This window comes from Oryzias latipes, chromosome 13, assembly GCF_002234675.1.
Source record: "Oryzias latipes chromosome 13, ASM223467v1".
Classification (NCBI taxonomy): Eukaryota; Metazoa; Chordata; class Actinopteri; order Beloniformes; family Adrianichthyidae; genus Oryzias; species Oryzias latipes.
The window spans coordinates 2,690,965-2,706,424 of record NC_019871.2 but is presented as its reverse complement, the minus strand read 5'-3'; the positions used below and the strand labels follow the sequence as shown (position 1 = coordinate 2,706,424).

General features: G+C 40.7%; 1 protein-coding gene across 2 annotated transcripts in view; it reads left to right on the top strand.

The window, feature by feature from the left end:
- Positions 1-15,460, top strand: part of LOC101158622 (sodium/calcium exchanger 2) — a 138,787-nt gene that overhangs the window by 96,488 nt on the left and 26,839 nt on the right. For both annotated transcript variants that reach the window (XM_020708015.2, XM_023961335.1), the window contains 4 exons: positions 3,048-3,104; positions 10,144-10,618; positions 14,892-15,029; positions 15,127-15,354. In XM_020708015.2, coding sequence (XP_020563674.1) covers positions 10,232-10,618; positions 14,892-15,029; positions 15,127-15,354 — 753 coding nt within the window. In that variant the 5' untranslated portion in view covers positions 3,048-3,104; positions 10,144-10,231. The remainder of the gene's footprint in view (positions 1-3,047; positions 3,105-10,143; positions 10,619-14,891; positions 15,030-15,126; positions 15,355-15,460) is intronic.

Here is a 15,460-nt window from a genome sequence, read left to right as displayed (position 1 = left end):
ATTTATTTACATATTTATTTATCTATTTATTTATTTATCTATTTATTTATTTATTTTCTTGTAAGGACTATTATTATCTTTGTTTCTAATATGCAAATCTTTTTATTGTTATTTTACCAATGATACTTAGGTTATGTTTTAATCACTGACGTTTTTTATTTTTTAATTACTAACATTCTTATATCTTATTTTATTTTTTATCTTTTTCTATTTTTATTGTTGTTATTTTATGATCATTTTTATTTTTTATTCTGATGTTTTTTACTCCAGTGTTTCCTTTGGGGGATCCATCGTTCTTGGGCACCACCAGCTTGACCTGTAGGGCGTGCCGTTGCTGTGGTGCCCGTTCTGGTTGGGCGGGCTGGGGTCCCACTCTGTGGTCTAATAGCCATGGATGGGGCCCTGGGCTGCCCTGTGTTGGGCGGGCGCTGCGGTAATGGCCCCTGTGGTCCGGCTGGGCCTTGGAATGAATGGATCCCCATGATATCGTTTCCTCACAGCAGTACCAAGCCAGACCTTCTTCAACTGCAGTTATTTGTTTCTGTTCACTGTTCTACTGGGGTAACTGGGTGGGTGGGGATGGGGGCGGGGGGTGGTGAGGGAGGGATACCTTCTTTGTGGGATTGTCCTTTGTTTTCTGTTTTAATAATAATAATAATCCATTTTATTTAAAGCGCCTTTCAAGAAACCCAAGGACACTTTACAAAACAAAGGTTAAAAATATACATTAAAAGCACAATAAAAATAGTAGAAAAAATAAAAAGTGAATCAGGATGGGAAGGCAGAAATGAACAGATAGGTTTTGAGTTTAGATCTGAAAGTAGGCAGAGAGTCTATGTTACGGAGGTCAGGAGGGAGGGAATTCCAGAGTTTGGGAGCAGAGCAGCTGAAGGCTCTGCTTCCCATAGTGACGAGTCGGGCCGGAGGGACAGAGAGCTGAACAGAGGAGGAGGATCGAAGATAACGAGAGGGGGTTTTGAGATGAAGGAGGTCGGAGAGATAAGGAGGAGCCAGGTTATGGAGGGCCTTAAAGGTGAACAGGAGGAGTTTGAATTGGATCCTGGAGGTTATGGGGAGCCAGTGCAGCTGGTGGAGAACTGGAGTGATGTGACTGAAGGAGGGGGTTCTGGAGATGATGCGGGCAGCTGAGTTCTGGACCAGTTGAAGCTTATTGAGGGTTTTTTGTGGGAGACCAAAGAGGAGAGAATTACAATAATCTAAACGGGAAGTGACCAGACTGTGAACCAGGATAGAAGCAGAGGGGACATTGAGGGAGGGGCGTAGACGATTAATGTTGCGTAGATGGAAATGGGCTGACCGAGTAATGTTATTGATGTGGGACTGAAAAGATAAGGTGCTATCTAGGATGACACCCAGACTCTTTACCTGAGGGGAGGGGGAGACAGAGGATGAATCAATGGAAAGAATTAGACTTGTGGCTTTGGAGAGGGTGGATTTGGAACCTACTAGAAGTAGCTCAGTTTTATCGCTATTGAGTTTGAGAAGGTTTAAGGTGAACCAGTTTTTTATTTCAGATAGACAGGAGTGGAGAGAGGAGGGTGGAAGAGAGGAGTCAGGTTTACTGGATACATAGAGCTGGGTGTCATCCGCAAAACAGTGAAAATTAACATTAAATTTACGGAAGATATTGCCAAGGGGAAGAAGATAAGTAATGAAAAGAAGAGGACCAAGGACAGAACCTTGGGGGACACCAGAAGAAAACAACTTTTGAACAACTTTCATTTTTTATGACTGTTTTATCTGTTTTTATGTTAAGCGCTTTGTGTTTTTAACCAAAATGAAAGGCGCTATATAAATAAATAAAGTTTGAGTTTGAGTTAACTGACCTATTAGGCCAGAAATCAAGGAGGCTTGGACTTGTCGGGTTTAGTAGATCTTCTAAAAAAAATTACTTTACATTTAAATCTATTTTTTTATATATACATGGTGAAATATTGGTTTTATATAGAAAAACTGTCTATACTCACTCATCTGACTCCTTTTTGTTTTTGTAAGTAGTTCTACTTTGAAGTCTATTTTCAAAGTGTTCCCAGTGGTCTTTTAGTTACGATTTGCTTTTTTCTAGGACATGTTTTCTTTAGAGCAACAGGACTTTATTAGAAAAATGCCACAAGAACATGTTAAAAACACAGCTTTCATAGGAGTGGGTCTTCAAATGTTATAAGCTGTACTGTTGATGTGGAGCAACCCCCCCCCCCCCCTTCCCCTCCCCGTTGCTAAGAGCTCAGAGCAGAGATCAGTGGGTTCTCTACATCTCAAATACGCTCTTTTTCAGACTGCATTTTGTCATCTCTGGATTCATATCAGTTTGAAAAACGAAACAGTCAGAAATGCAGTTTGGAGTTTAATTTTCTTTAAATATGTCCTGCATCATGAGAGAAAACATCAAAAGTATGTTTTCATCAGAGCAGGAAAACTGACTTTATGTAACAAGAATCAGAAATAGGCAAGAGCTACTTGGATTGATTTATCTGAACTCTGTCGGAAATTTGGTGTTTGCCTTGGAAAACACTTTTTACTTGACCAGCACAGACATTTTTTTGGCACCATTAGAAGGTTTTTACATGACATAAATATTTGTTCTATCAAAAAGATTCTTCCAGAATGTAAAAATGCATATTTAAACTGAACATTGTTTTTTTTAATACTAGAATAAACATTTCCCAAAAATCCATGTTTTGTTGATGATAATCAATTATTTGTTAGAATTAGAAGTTGTTCATTTTTGTTTTCCAGATGCTTCTGTTATGGAGTGACTCACGCTCTGAGATTTATGGCTCTCACATTAATACCCAAGCTGAGCTCAGTGTTTATGTTCATTATCGCTGACCAACCCCCTCAGGATGGTATCATTTCTAATTAACTGACATTCCTGTGAATGAGCCCTGATAAGTGACCCTCCATCTCCTCTCATCCTCCACTTCTCCATCTGCCTGTCTCCTTTAGTTTCCCTTCTCTGCGATGGAGCCGATGGTGTGTTCGGTCATAAATTGAGCTAAAAATGGTTCTTCTGCTTCTCTCGGCAGCTTGAAGAAGACCTCCATGTGGATCGAGAGTTGAAGAAGAAGCACCTGAGTCCAGTGGTGAGTTGGAGCTGCTTGTTTCTGCTTCCATCTTTTTTCTGAAATCTTACATCCATAAAAGTGGAGATGGATGCTGCCTCACCTTCTGCTTCGTGGAGATCCCTGGACTTTAGAAAAACTGTCCAACATTCGGCTTCCTTTGGCAGCTGTGAAAGCTCACCTGAACTGCAGTGGGGATCAAACAAGACCTCGGTTCACTTACTAATGGACTCTGGAACAGTGTACTACAGTGTGAACACAGACGGACGTACAGTGGACCAAAGAGCAGAAGGCAAACTAAAGGGACTAAATAGCCTGAATGCCATTGAGCAAGAAACTACTTCCTGCGTGTTGGGCTTCCACGTTCAAAACTCTCACATTCCGATGTAGCTACACACTTTTTTAAGACTGTTTACAGGCTCTACACACAAAACATACAGAAACTGAACGTGCATTTAAAGTTAAACCAGGTTGAACTTTGACCAATCAGGGACTCCAATCAGGAGTGACGTATGGATGGCGTACCTTTCAATTCACTGAGGTTCTGACTGTTTAAAATGTGATCATGGAGGAGAAATTAATAATTGCAGTTTGTGTCCGGATGGAATTCCACAACACCAAGTCTTTCATTTTTCGGTAAAAGAGAAGCCCCACCCTGCTTGTCCAGTGTGAACCCTGTGGGCTAAACGCAGATTGAGCTCATTCTTGTTCCCGTGTCAGCACACATCTCCGTTCTTGTTCTCCATCTTTTTCCTTCAAAATGAAGCCTGTCCTTTCCTTCAGCTCGTCTTGCTCTCATATCCGTCCTGGAGATTCGCTTTCTTATTGCTCAAGTTTAATAGGATGTGTGCGGATCTATATGCGTGGGTGCCCGTCTGAGCCGCTTGAGGAATAAAACGCTCTCGGCTTCAGAAGCCGTGGGACATCTTCCGCCCTCATCAGAGCGAGGCGTGTGCGCGCGTGATGGAGATTCATCAGCCAGATGTGACGATGATGGATGTATTTACGGATGCAGTCAGACAAAGTTGGTCACAACACAACGAGCGGCCGGACCACAAAACCTGTGTGTCTATGTGTCCCCTAATGAGGCTGAAAGCTGCTGTAGGTGTGTAACCACAGAACACCAGACAAAAGCTTGTTAGCATGTGAAAGACGCTCCCAACTCTGTTCAGATCCTACGACAAATTCTCTTTTTTCCTGTCTTTCTTTGTTCTAATTTTGTCTGAGCATCTTTCAGCCGCTGCCTTTGCACCTTCTTAGGATTCTTCCTTCATTTGGTTTCTGCAAATGTTTGAAGAATTCCGTCTTATGTCACTGAAACATAGAATATTTAGAATAGAATAGAAAAGAAATGCCTTTATTTTTAATGCCCACATGAACAATGACTATAAAAGGCATCACGAAATCAAACCCAAAAAACAATCTATACATAAAATTGGATTATGTGCAAACATCATGTTGAATAGGATATTTAACTAGAAAATAGACATTGCAGATAAAAATAAATGAAGAAATTACTGTGTAGAAGCCACTTTTTTCAATTAAAAGATTAAAGAAAGAGGTTGAAGTTAAAAAATACATTAAAAAACATATGTATTTGATTTAAAAGTGTGTTGGGAAATATTTACACTTGTGCTCAAAGTCTTAAACAGTGACCCGTCCAAGCTGAACCCCCACCTTTGCTCACCAGTGATGTGACAGGCTCCAGCAACCCTGTGACATGTATTAAATGGGTTTAGAAGATGAATGGTAGTAATATGCTTTGTCTGTTCCTGCGGGTTCAAAATATGGAAGAAAAAAATGATCACATTTTGAAATTCTTAGTTAAAAGCAAGTGATCAAAATGGAATAAAAATATTACATATTTTTGATTTTATTGTTTGAAAACAGAAGCTGCAACTTTTTTTTGACTTTTTAAAAGGAGGAGTGTGATGGGAAGGTAAAGACAGAGTGTGTGCCTCTCCTAGACCAGGAGGACCTCTGTAAGATGTTCAGCTGTGCTGCAGTGTGCAGCCTGATATCAGATCTAAGGTGCTGAACAGATGGGTGACAACCAGAGCTTTTTCAAGCAGCTGTTCTTTTGCAGAAAGAATAGAAATCATTAAAGGCTGGCTCTTTCATGCCGACTATCTTCCTTTAAGCTGTTAAAAATCCAGGAAACATCAAAAGGAAAATGTTGCTCAGGTAGAGCTTTTTTTTTTAATTCAGCTGATACATCACTTTTTTTGTTAGTTTGTCACTTTCTAAATTCAAAATGATTACCGGTAAACACCCAAACTCCAGAGAGCTGTGGACATCAGAGGAGTTTTTATGTTGACACTCAAATTCACGTTGTTTTTTTTAAACTGAAATCTTAAATGTTTTTTCTGACTTCGTATGGAGAAAACCCAAGGTTTTCACCCCCGTGCACAGGGGTCGGCGCTCTCGAATCCCGGATGCGGCCTTTCTTTGTGGCGTTTGCAGGCTCTCCTTCCTTGCATCCTTGCATGCGTGGGTTTTCTCCGATCACTCCAGCCTCCTCCCACAGTCCAATGTCATGCTTCATAGCTTAATTGGTTACTAGAAAGTGTCCATAGTTGTGCATGTGGGAGGGGTTGTGTACCTTGGGTACCATGACTGAAAGAGAAGACAGCATTGGAATCCAGCTTTTGATGTGTGGTCGAACTATGAAAGGGGCACAAATACTATAAATGTCTCATTTTTAATCAACACAAATATAATCTATTTGTTTTGTTGCAGAATATGGTTTCTATTAGACAAACATAGGAGGTATGTGGAGGTGGGGAGCAAAAACCTTCTGCATTTTTCTTCCTCAGAGGGACTCTCCCACTCCAAAAACACCGCCCCCCCTAGAAATAGGTTTCAAACTCTTAAAATTGAACCCCAAATTGATTTTGGTGTTGTTTCTTGTTAGTAATAAACACTATAATACACTTAAAAGCTCAATTAATGTTTTTGCATATTAAAGGCCCTTAAAATAAGTAAAGGAAAATTGCTATAGGGGTGAAAAGAACAGTTTTTATAAAGAATTCCAATTTTGAGTTAAAAAAATATTAATGGTCACTACTATTGAAAAACATTCTTAATAAGATTATTAATCCCGCAAGACAGAAAATAATACATTTTTTCTTGAAACATAAAACAAAAAGCTGTATTTTTGTATCACATCTCTGCATTTCCAGTAACTTTCAGGGCAGGAAAAGATCAATAACATCCTTTATATTAATAAGTGTGAATGTTTGAGCGCCTTTTGTCTGGATTTAAAGCTTTCAGAGTTAGATGTTAACAGAGGGAAGGGATTTGTTTTGCTTATAGTCCATTTTTCAAGTCCACTGCAGATGTTGTTAATGTTTGCACATCGCCGTCGCCGCGCTCAGAGAAAGGCCGGATCGTCAGACGCCCTGACTGGCGGCGGTTTCTGTCAGCTCACTCTTTCTTTGGGACTCACTTTGTCATCATTTCCTCCAAGAAATTAGTGTCTCCAAAACATACAGCAGCTTTTCAGGGAGCACTGGCCAGGTGGGCTCTGCTGATATCAAACAGGATGAAGACCGGCCACTCATCAAATTACCTTTGAGTTGGTAAATGCGGTGAAGGAGCGGAAAACCAGCGCTGGCTGCACGACTCGGGCAGTTCTCATTTTCTGTTTCACAAAAGGAGAGGAAGTCTTCAGGTTCTCAGGAGCTGAAGCTTTTGTGGCTCTTCTGCAATCAATGAAAATTATTAGGAGCCTTCTGTTGCCTCACAGTGACCCACAGTAAGCTTTCCTTTCATTAAAGAGTTCTGAGGCATTCTGGGAAAAATCCCAACTTTCTACAACATTTCCTCAGCACAAAAACTGGCAGTGGTCTTCAGAATACTTTGGTTTCTTTCTAAAACCCTGTCAAGCTGACATTTAAGTAACATCATTATTATTGAACAATTTTCTAGTTCGTTATGATTTTTTTTAAGAATGTTGATGCGAGAGAGTTTAAAACTTACACCTGGAATATTTGTTCTTTTCAGGAGCTTAATAAGTCTGTGTTTGCTTGACTGCTTTGTAACTTTTCCTACAAATTTGTCAGGGTTTTAACAAGCTGGATCACAAACCAAACAGGGATTAGGTTGGAAGCAGAGGCGTTTATTTGACGTAGAAAGGAAGGACTGGGTGGCAACGCTCGTGGATGGCGGATCTGGTGACGGACGGGATGATGTCAGAACATCATCAACAATGGGGAACAAACTGCTCTCCACAAAAAGACAGAAGAAAATGGAGAACGACAGGCTGTTGTAAAGAGAATGGACAGTTTTTCTGCTCTGTGCAGAGCCTCCCGTGGAGTCCTTCACCAACAATAAAGAGACCCTTCTCTGCAGAATATTGTGGATTTTTCACGAGCATTCTGAAGGACTAGGTTTGCAAAACTGCTTGTGAGCTTCAGAAAGGAAGAAAACAAAAGAAAACCTCCCTCCTTGTGAGCGCACGGTTGCCCAAAATAACATCTTCGGCTCTCAGAGCTCAGTCATACCTCTTGATGGCCGCTGTTCATGGGGTCCGTTAAATCTTTTTCTTCTTCTCTTTTTTAATTCCATCCCAGCAGAAGCGTGTGTTTGCTTAAGCTCCTCCCACCAAACACCCCAGGTACCACGACTGAAAGAGAAGACAGCATTGGAATCCAGCTTTTTTATGTGTGGTCTAACTATGAAATGGGCACAAATAGTATAAATGTTTCATTTTTAATCAACACAAATTTAATCTATTTGTTTTGTTCTAGAATATGGTTTCTACTAGACGTACACAAGAGTGGAGGTGGGGAGCAAAAACTTTTGACTCACACTCCAAAAACACCCCCGCAGAAATAAGTTTAAACTCTTACAATGCAGCCCTAAATTTCTTTTGGGTTGTTTTTTGTGAGGAATTAACATTAGAATATGCCTAAAAGCTCAAAAATTCATTTTGCATGATATAGGCCCTTTAAATAAGCAAAAGAAAATTACCATTGGGGTAAGAAGAAGGGTATTTACAAAGAATTCCTATTTTAAGGAAAACAAAAAGTTATTCACTAATATTTAAAAACTTTCTTAACAGGATTATTTATCTCGCAAGACAGAAAATGAGACTTTTTTTCTAGATAAAAGGGTCTGCAAACAGAGCGGCCATCTTTAAGATTGGAATCCCAGGCGTTTTTCATGGTGGGGGGGTTTCTTAGACGGTCCTCTCTCTCCCCTGCTTGCAGAGTTGTCCCTGATCGCCCTTGTGGTGCAATCCTCTGCTTTCTGTTGGTTTGTGCCTGGTTCCGTCTCACATTTACTCACAAGAGTTTGCTTGTTTTTCACTGAAGCAGAATTCCCCTGATCAGAACGGGCTGCATCATTCCAACGTCTAGAATCAAACTCATATTACTTTCACCCGCTTTCCAATTATTTTCCTCCTACAAGATGATAACGCCGAAAAGCTCCCGGGATTTAAAAAGAAGGACTCCCGAAGCCTCACAATCATGGCAGAGCCGGCGGTGGGAAACAAATCCCTGCTGTGCTGATTAATTGTTGAATGTCAGAGTGTCTGTGTAGCGAGGATTTCGGTTCAAACTGATGCTGCGCGTCGCTGATCAGTGCGTGCAGAAAACGCATCAATCTCGTTCCTGTTTGGTGTTTAAAGGGAATTCAGCCGCAGAAAAAAATAATGCTCCTAATGTCCTCAGGGAGAAATTACATGGAGATAATTAGTAACATAATTCTGCTTTGAGTGACCTGGTGACCTTAATGTTTGTCTCATAAATATTCAAACCAGTTCTAATTCATCTGGATTTAAATCTGGGCAAAGTCTGCAGAAATTGAGGAAATTAAAACACTTTTATCTTTTATCGCATTTGTTTGCTGTTATTTACATGATTAGTGTTTGTTTTTTTCATGACAGGAAAGAGATTTGCTGGAAAATATCCTGTTCATTGTCAGCTTTTACGTGTTAAAAACAGGGATTACATCTTTACACCCTTCTATCTAATCTGCTGGTCTCATAAATAGCGCAGGATAGAGATAATCGGGTTTCATCGGAATGATCTGAACTGAACTGGAGTATAATAAAAAGGGATCCGTTTGTGGGAATGAAAAGGAAACAAATATTTTGAACTGATGGTGCGGCCCTCATCACTGCACACACGAGATGAACACCATCCTTCTTCATATGATGGTTTCGAACAATAAAAGCGTAATGATTACAATGCAGAGGTTGTAGAAAACTGTCAAAGGCTGTAACTGTTTTAATCGCAACTATGCTTATGTCAATGCTTGTGAATGAAAAAGTTTAACCTCCATTCAAGAGCAACACAATGTTGACCTGAGTGGGTCTTTAGGGTAAATGGCAAATGTCGTGGTCTTCTGCTGGTCTTCTGTTGGCTTCAGATAAAGCCGTTCAAATGAAGTGAACTTGGGCTTCCGCATGCTGTGCATTTCCATCTACCCATTTCCTGAGCCCGCCTAAGCCCTTTAGGGGACAATGGTTGCTGGAGCCTATCCCCGTTGGTGTTAGGCCCAGTTCTATGTTGTGCATTTAAAGCTGCAAAGGCTTATTTGAGTTCTCTTTACCTTTCTTAGGACCTTAAGCCAGTCTACCCACAATGTGTTAGCAGGACATTTAAGCGATGCACTGAACGAAGTGGAAGTGTCTCAAAAAATGTCTTCTCTCCAAAATGTTTCTGGAAGGAATATGTAGGAAAAACAATTTGTGTAAAAATACTGAGTACATGTTGTTTTTGTGCTCCATGGGCAGTTAGAACTGTTCTGATAGATCTTTGTTTTTTTGATCCATACATTTTCTAAACCCTCTCAATCCTTTTTTATTTGTTTCAATTAAATATATAAATAAAATAAAATGTTTCCCTTAATCTTTCTAAAAGTACCACTTTGGTTTGTATTCTGATAACAGTGGTCTGTCTCACTCTGGGCCACCATCAAATCTACATTTTATCGCAAGTCAGGTGATTTTTTGACATTTTCCTCTGTTTTGACTCTAGATGCATTTCTTCGCTTCATCTCCTCAGTTTTTTTATGATTTCTCATAATTGATTTTTTTTTCTCTCGACAGGTGAGCTAGTGGAACCGCTCTCAGCTCAACGTTCTCGTCTGGGTGGTTTCTCCTCATCCTCTTCACCTTCGTCAGACCAAGCGCCACCATGTGTCCCTGTGCCTCTGCCGCCCCCTCGGTTCTCCTCCTCCTCGTCTTGCTCCTGTCGCTGCCTCCCTGCCAGCCAGAGTCCCAGCCTGGCGGGTCGAGCTCTGACCCGGACGTGAGAACGTTCATCCCCTCTGAGCCTCCCTCCAACGCGTCGACGGCCCTGTCGTACGCCAACGGCACTTCGTCTGGAGGCGATGACAAGTGCGACGAGGTGACGGTGTGCAAACCCGGCATCCTGCTGCCCGTCTGGAAGCCCGTCGATCCCGAGCTGGGTTACCAGGTGGCCCGAGCCGTGATCTACTTCCTGTCACTGATGTACATGTTCCTGGGGGTTTCCATCATCGCAGATCGTTTCATGGCATCCATAGAGGTCATCACATCACAGGTAATGCTCCGCCCCTTTCTACCTGTTCTTGTTTTTGTTTTGTTTTTTCTTCCCATTGAAATCAGGTTTAAGAAGAAAAATGCATCATTTTGTGCCAACGTGCACTGTGCACAGTGGTTAGCGGTCTGGCCTCACAGGAGAAGTTCGAATCCTGGCTGGGACCTTTCTGTATGGAGTTTGTATGTTCCAGTGTTTTTCCAATGACGGATAATTCCGGAGGCAAACAGGTTCTTCTGTTAGAAAATTAATGATCCGTTTTCTATTCCTGTTAATTCTAGTCAGAGTTATTGGGTTGCTGGAGCCTATCCAGTCACATTTGGCTAATGGAGGGGTTGATCCTGGACAGGCTGCCCGTCTGCTACAGAAACGCACAGACTCAAACCAGCACACACCACAGCAAACAAACCATTTCTAATCCGAAAGTGTTTTCATTTTTTTTCTCATTTTTTGCATTCAGGAAAGCACTTTGTGGATGACTGGAGCTCTACATTTACCTGTAAATGACATCAACCACATTTACATTAAATGTACATGACATTCAGTAAAAATCCAGATACGATCATTACAGGTCAGGTGTTTAGTTTCTTGGGCAAAACGGGTTTTCCAGAAATAAATGTGAGCACAAACAAACAATGTAAGATCTTGACAGCAAAGGCAGTTCTGTTTGATTTTGAGCAACATCCTTTTTCGCTTCTGTTGTGGATTTGACCTGCAGCCCGTTTTCAGTTCTGAGCTTTGTGTTTGTGTTCATTTTGTGCTTCTGTTGTGTTCATTTCTTTCCAGTTTTTTTGGTCAGTCTGACGTTTGGTTTTAGTAGACAATAAGATCTTAATTACCAAATGTTGAGTCACTATTTTATGCTTCAGTGTGTGTCTGTGGACCAAAGACCTAAAGACGTTGCTCACTTGTTCTGTAGGTTGTGTTCTGTTGTTCAGATGGAGCTGAGACGTCATTTAGAGGCTTTCATACTGTTTTTAAATGATAAAAACCTAAAGGAAATTTAGATTTTTAATGAGTTTGATGCCTCTGAAAGCTGGATCTCTTTAATCCAGGTTGAAGGTTAAAGTCTGAAGGAGCTCAGAGATGACAGAAGAACATCAACATCACTGAGAAATCTGAGTACGACAGCAAAGATAAGCCCATCATTACAGTGGTGGCAGAGCAAACGGCTTTTATAAGACAGAAGAGAAATGTTAGCTACAGCTACAACAAAAGAAACAAGTCAGGGAAACATCTCTGTTCAGAAATCTCCTGGAAGAAAAATAAAAAATAAATGTATGAGACTCCAGAATTAAAAAAAAACAGTGGATACTAAAACCAAAAGCGGATAAAGTCATAAGAGAGGCAGCACAGCACTGATTTTTTGCAGCCTGGACGTTTTATGGTTGCTCACTAAGAGGGTAAAGGTCACTCAGAAGCTTTGGTCTGTCTGATGTCATCGAGTCGCTGCAGTTTTCATTGTCTTGTTTTGATCCTGTCCAACGCAAAGACCCTCTTTCTGTCTGAGAGGAAAGCAAGTTCAGCATTATTTTTAAAGTTTTTTGTGATTTTGTTTTTTCTGGATTTAAAAAAAAACATTTCAGTGACACATGAAGTAAAACAGATTTTTACTCACAGCAACCAAGACAGGCAGACTTTTGTCAAACTCTAATCATTTGGAGATTTTATTTGTAAGTTTTGTTAAGATGAAGTTAGATATATAAAAATGTCTGCAATTCTTTCTAAAGTTTTGTCTTGTACCTAAATAAAATAGGTGACGTTTCTCCATAATTTCTATTTAAAAGAGTTGGAGTCAACTGCTGGAATTTCCTCATAGTTTCCACATTTGCATAGACATTTATAAACAAAAGAAAATAAAGAAATAAAATCATAGAAATAATGCTAAATAATGCTAAAACACATTTTCAGCCACACAGAGGTCACATAAAAAATTTGTTCCAAAGCTAACATTTTTGTGTTGTTTTGAGTCCTTTTCTCAGGAGTATTGAGGATTTTTCTGTTGAAATTCTAGTCGTTCCTCCATTTTCGTCTGTCAGGAGCCTCCTCTTGTCTTTCAGCAGGATGTGGGCTGTCTGACTTTATTCAGCTCATCCCCTTCGCTCAATAAACACAAAGAGATGGAACGAATTGAAGTGAGATTGCCTATTATGGAAACTTCTGCACGTGAGCTGAGGTGGAGAATAAAATCACAACACTTATTGTGACGGGGCATGCTGGGACGGAGCTAAAGGAGCCCGTGTCCTCCTTCATCTGCAAGGTCAATTTAGAATAAGTCTGATGCTGCATCTGAGGGAACTGCAGGAGAACATTTCACCCGTCATACCTAAGGCTTATCAGGAGGGATTTTATTGGGACCAAGCAACCAATCAGAATCATGAATCTGGAGTTTTTTTCTGTAAAGAAACACAAAATAATCCTACATAAGGAAAGACATTTAAAAATCTGACTGCAGCAACAAAATCATTGTTGACCATGGAAATGTGTATATGAATGAGAAGATGCATTTAACTGAATTGGTGTTAAACAGTCACAGTTTTTTCTAATGATGGGGGACACAAATAAAGGATATTGAGCTTAAAATTGCATTTCTGAGAATTTTTTATTCAAATTGTGAATCGGGAGCAGACATATCAAATTAAAAACATATGTTGTACTTGTGACGTACAGTAGATATATATTATAGGGGAAAAGGGGGGGGGGGGGGGGGGGGGTTGCTCCAGGCCAACGGCCCCACCCGCAGTTATTGCCACACTTTTGCAAACAATCAAAGATGATCAGAGTGGGACTTTAAAGTGGAGCATTTTTTAATTTTTCCATTTTCATGAGCTGAATTTGCTGCAGATGAACTCTACAAAAGGTCATTCTGATTCAAATGAATTAAAGAAAAATGTTTGCTTTGTGAAAATGTATTTATTATCTTTCTGCTCTGGTTTACTGTTTAGCGGTGGAACGCATCTTTTAAAAATTTGCACAGAAACACAGCTGGGGGGGGGGGGGGGTTGATCCATTTGACAAAGGATCCGGTTACTCGTCATCATTAAAATACACATAGATTTTCATTTGCACTGTGTGTCAAAAACACACACATGACACACACAGACCTGTTTCCCGCAGTGTCTTGACCCCTTAAAATTCCCAAATTTAAGTATCAGCTTTTAACAAATCCAATTTTATTAATAGAGTTATTAGTCTTTATGTTTGTGGAAGCAAACAAAGCTGCTTTTTCTTTGACGGAAAAACTGCTGCTTTATCTTTAAGGTTCTGTTGAATAAAAACAACTTTGCCAGAATTCAGTTATAACTTGCTTCTGGAGCATTTTGAGAAACCCAAAGACTTGAGGTTTGACTCAATCCACACAGAACATCAGAGACACTGAAGAATGACACTTGGTGGCATTGAGACTGCTGCTGTACTGCCCTCCAGTGGCCTGATTGCCTCATCACAGTCCGGGAATTCATGACATCAAGGCTTCGTAAAGTCTTAACGGGCTAGACAAATTTCAAAAAATTTATTATTTTGAGGATAAAAGTGAGTTATAATTCCTAATATATGTAAGGAATAACAACCTTTGAAGTGTGCGTTATGTAAGGGTTACTGGCGGTCGAAGCATGCATTATCACTTTTTAAAGCACGCCGTGGTAGCCTGACATTTGCTTCCGTGAAGTGCGTTAGAAAGTGATAATGCATACCTTGAAGGCCATTAACCCGCTTATATCATGGTCACTTACAAAATGAATAAATATTAACCAGTTTTTAGTCCTTAATTCTTGTTTTTTTTTTCCGATTTAGATCACCTTTTTCACAAAAAAGCGGACTATTTGTTTTGTGGTGCCGCTTGTCACGTTACCATGACAAGGCGCCGCACCACCGCTGCAGTCAAGATTCGGCAATATAAAGCGACATATATATGCTGATCGTCCCGATGGGTTGAATAAAGCATCAGTTCAGAGAGAAAGTTCTCTTAACGGTTGTTTTTGTTCAGATGATGAACCTAAAGGTTGTTTTAAAGAAGCCGGCGCAGTGATACAGAAGATTTAAGATAGGTGACCGGAACTTCTTTTTGGGGCATGCGGTTATTACTGTGCGTTGTCACTTTTTAACGCACACCCAGCAGCCAATCAGAATCGAGTATTCACCCGGACCATGGTATAACAGAAATTAACGCACTTTGCGGAATTTTGAGAAGTTCAATTTACATAATTTACGTAGCATTATAGGGATGAAAACCTTTTAAATCCACCTGATTGAAGGTGTTTTGTTTTTGGGCAACAAGGAGAAAGACGTGACCATAACGATGCCCAATGGAGAAACATCGGTGGCGACGGTTCGAATCTGGAACGAAACGGTGTCCAACCTGACACTCATGGCTCTGGGCTCCAGCGCTCCAGAGATCCTGCTGTCTGTTATTGAGGTAAAGTGACGCATCAGATTAGTCAGTCCTTTTATATCTGTCCTGGTTGATATTATAACTCCTCTGCTAAAAATCCTGGCTCCGTGAACCTGTGCAGGTGTGTGGTCACGAGTTCAAGGCCGGTCAGCTGGGCCCCGGCACCATCGTCGGCAGCGCTGCTTTTAACATGTTCGTGATAATCGGGATCTGCGTCTGGACAATCCCCAACGGAGAGTCGCGCAAGATCAAACACCTCAGGGTGTTCTTCATCACCGCCTTCTGGAGCATCTTCGCCTACATCTGGCTCTTCCTCATCCTGTCTGTCATGTCACCGGGCGTGGTTGAGGTAAGATTCCTTCCCACGTTGACTTTCAGGCCAGACGATGAACACCGTTGATTGACCATGATGTTGTTTCTCGGATAGTTAAGAGCTGGAAGTCACCCGTTCTTTG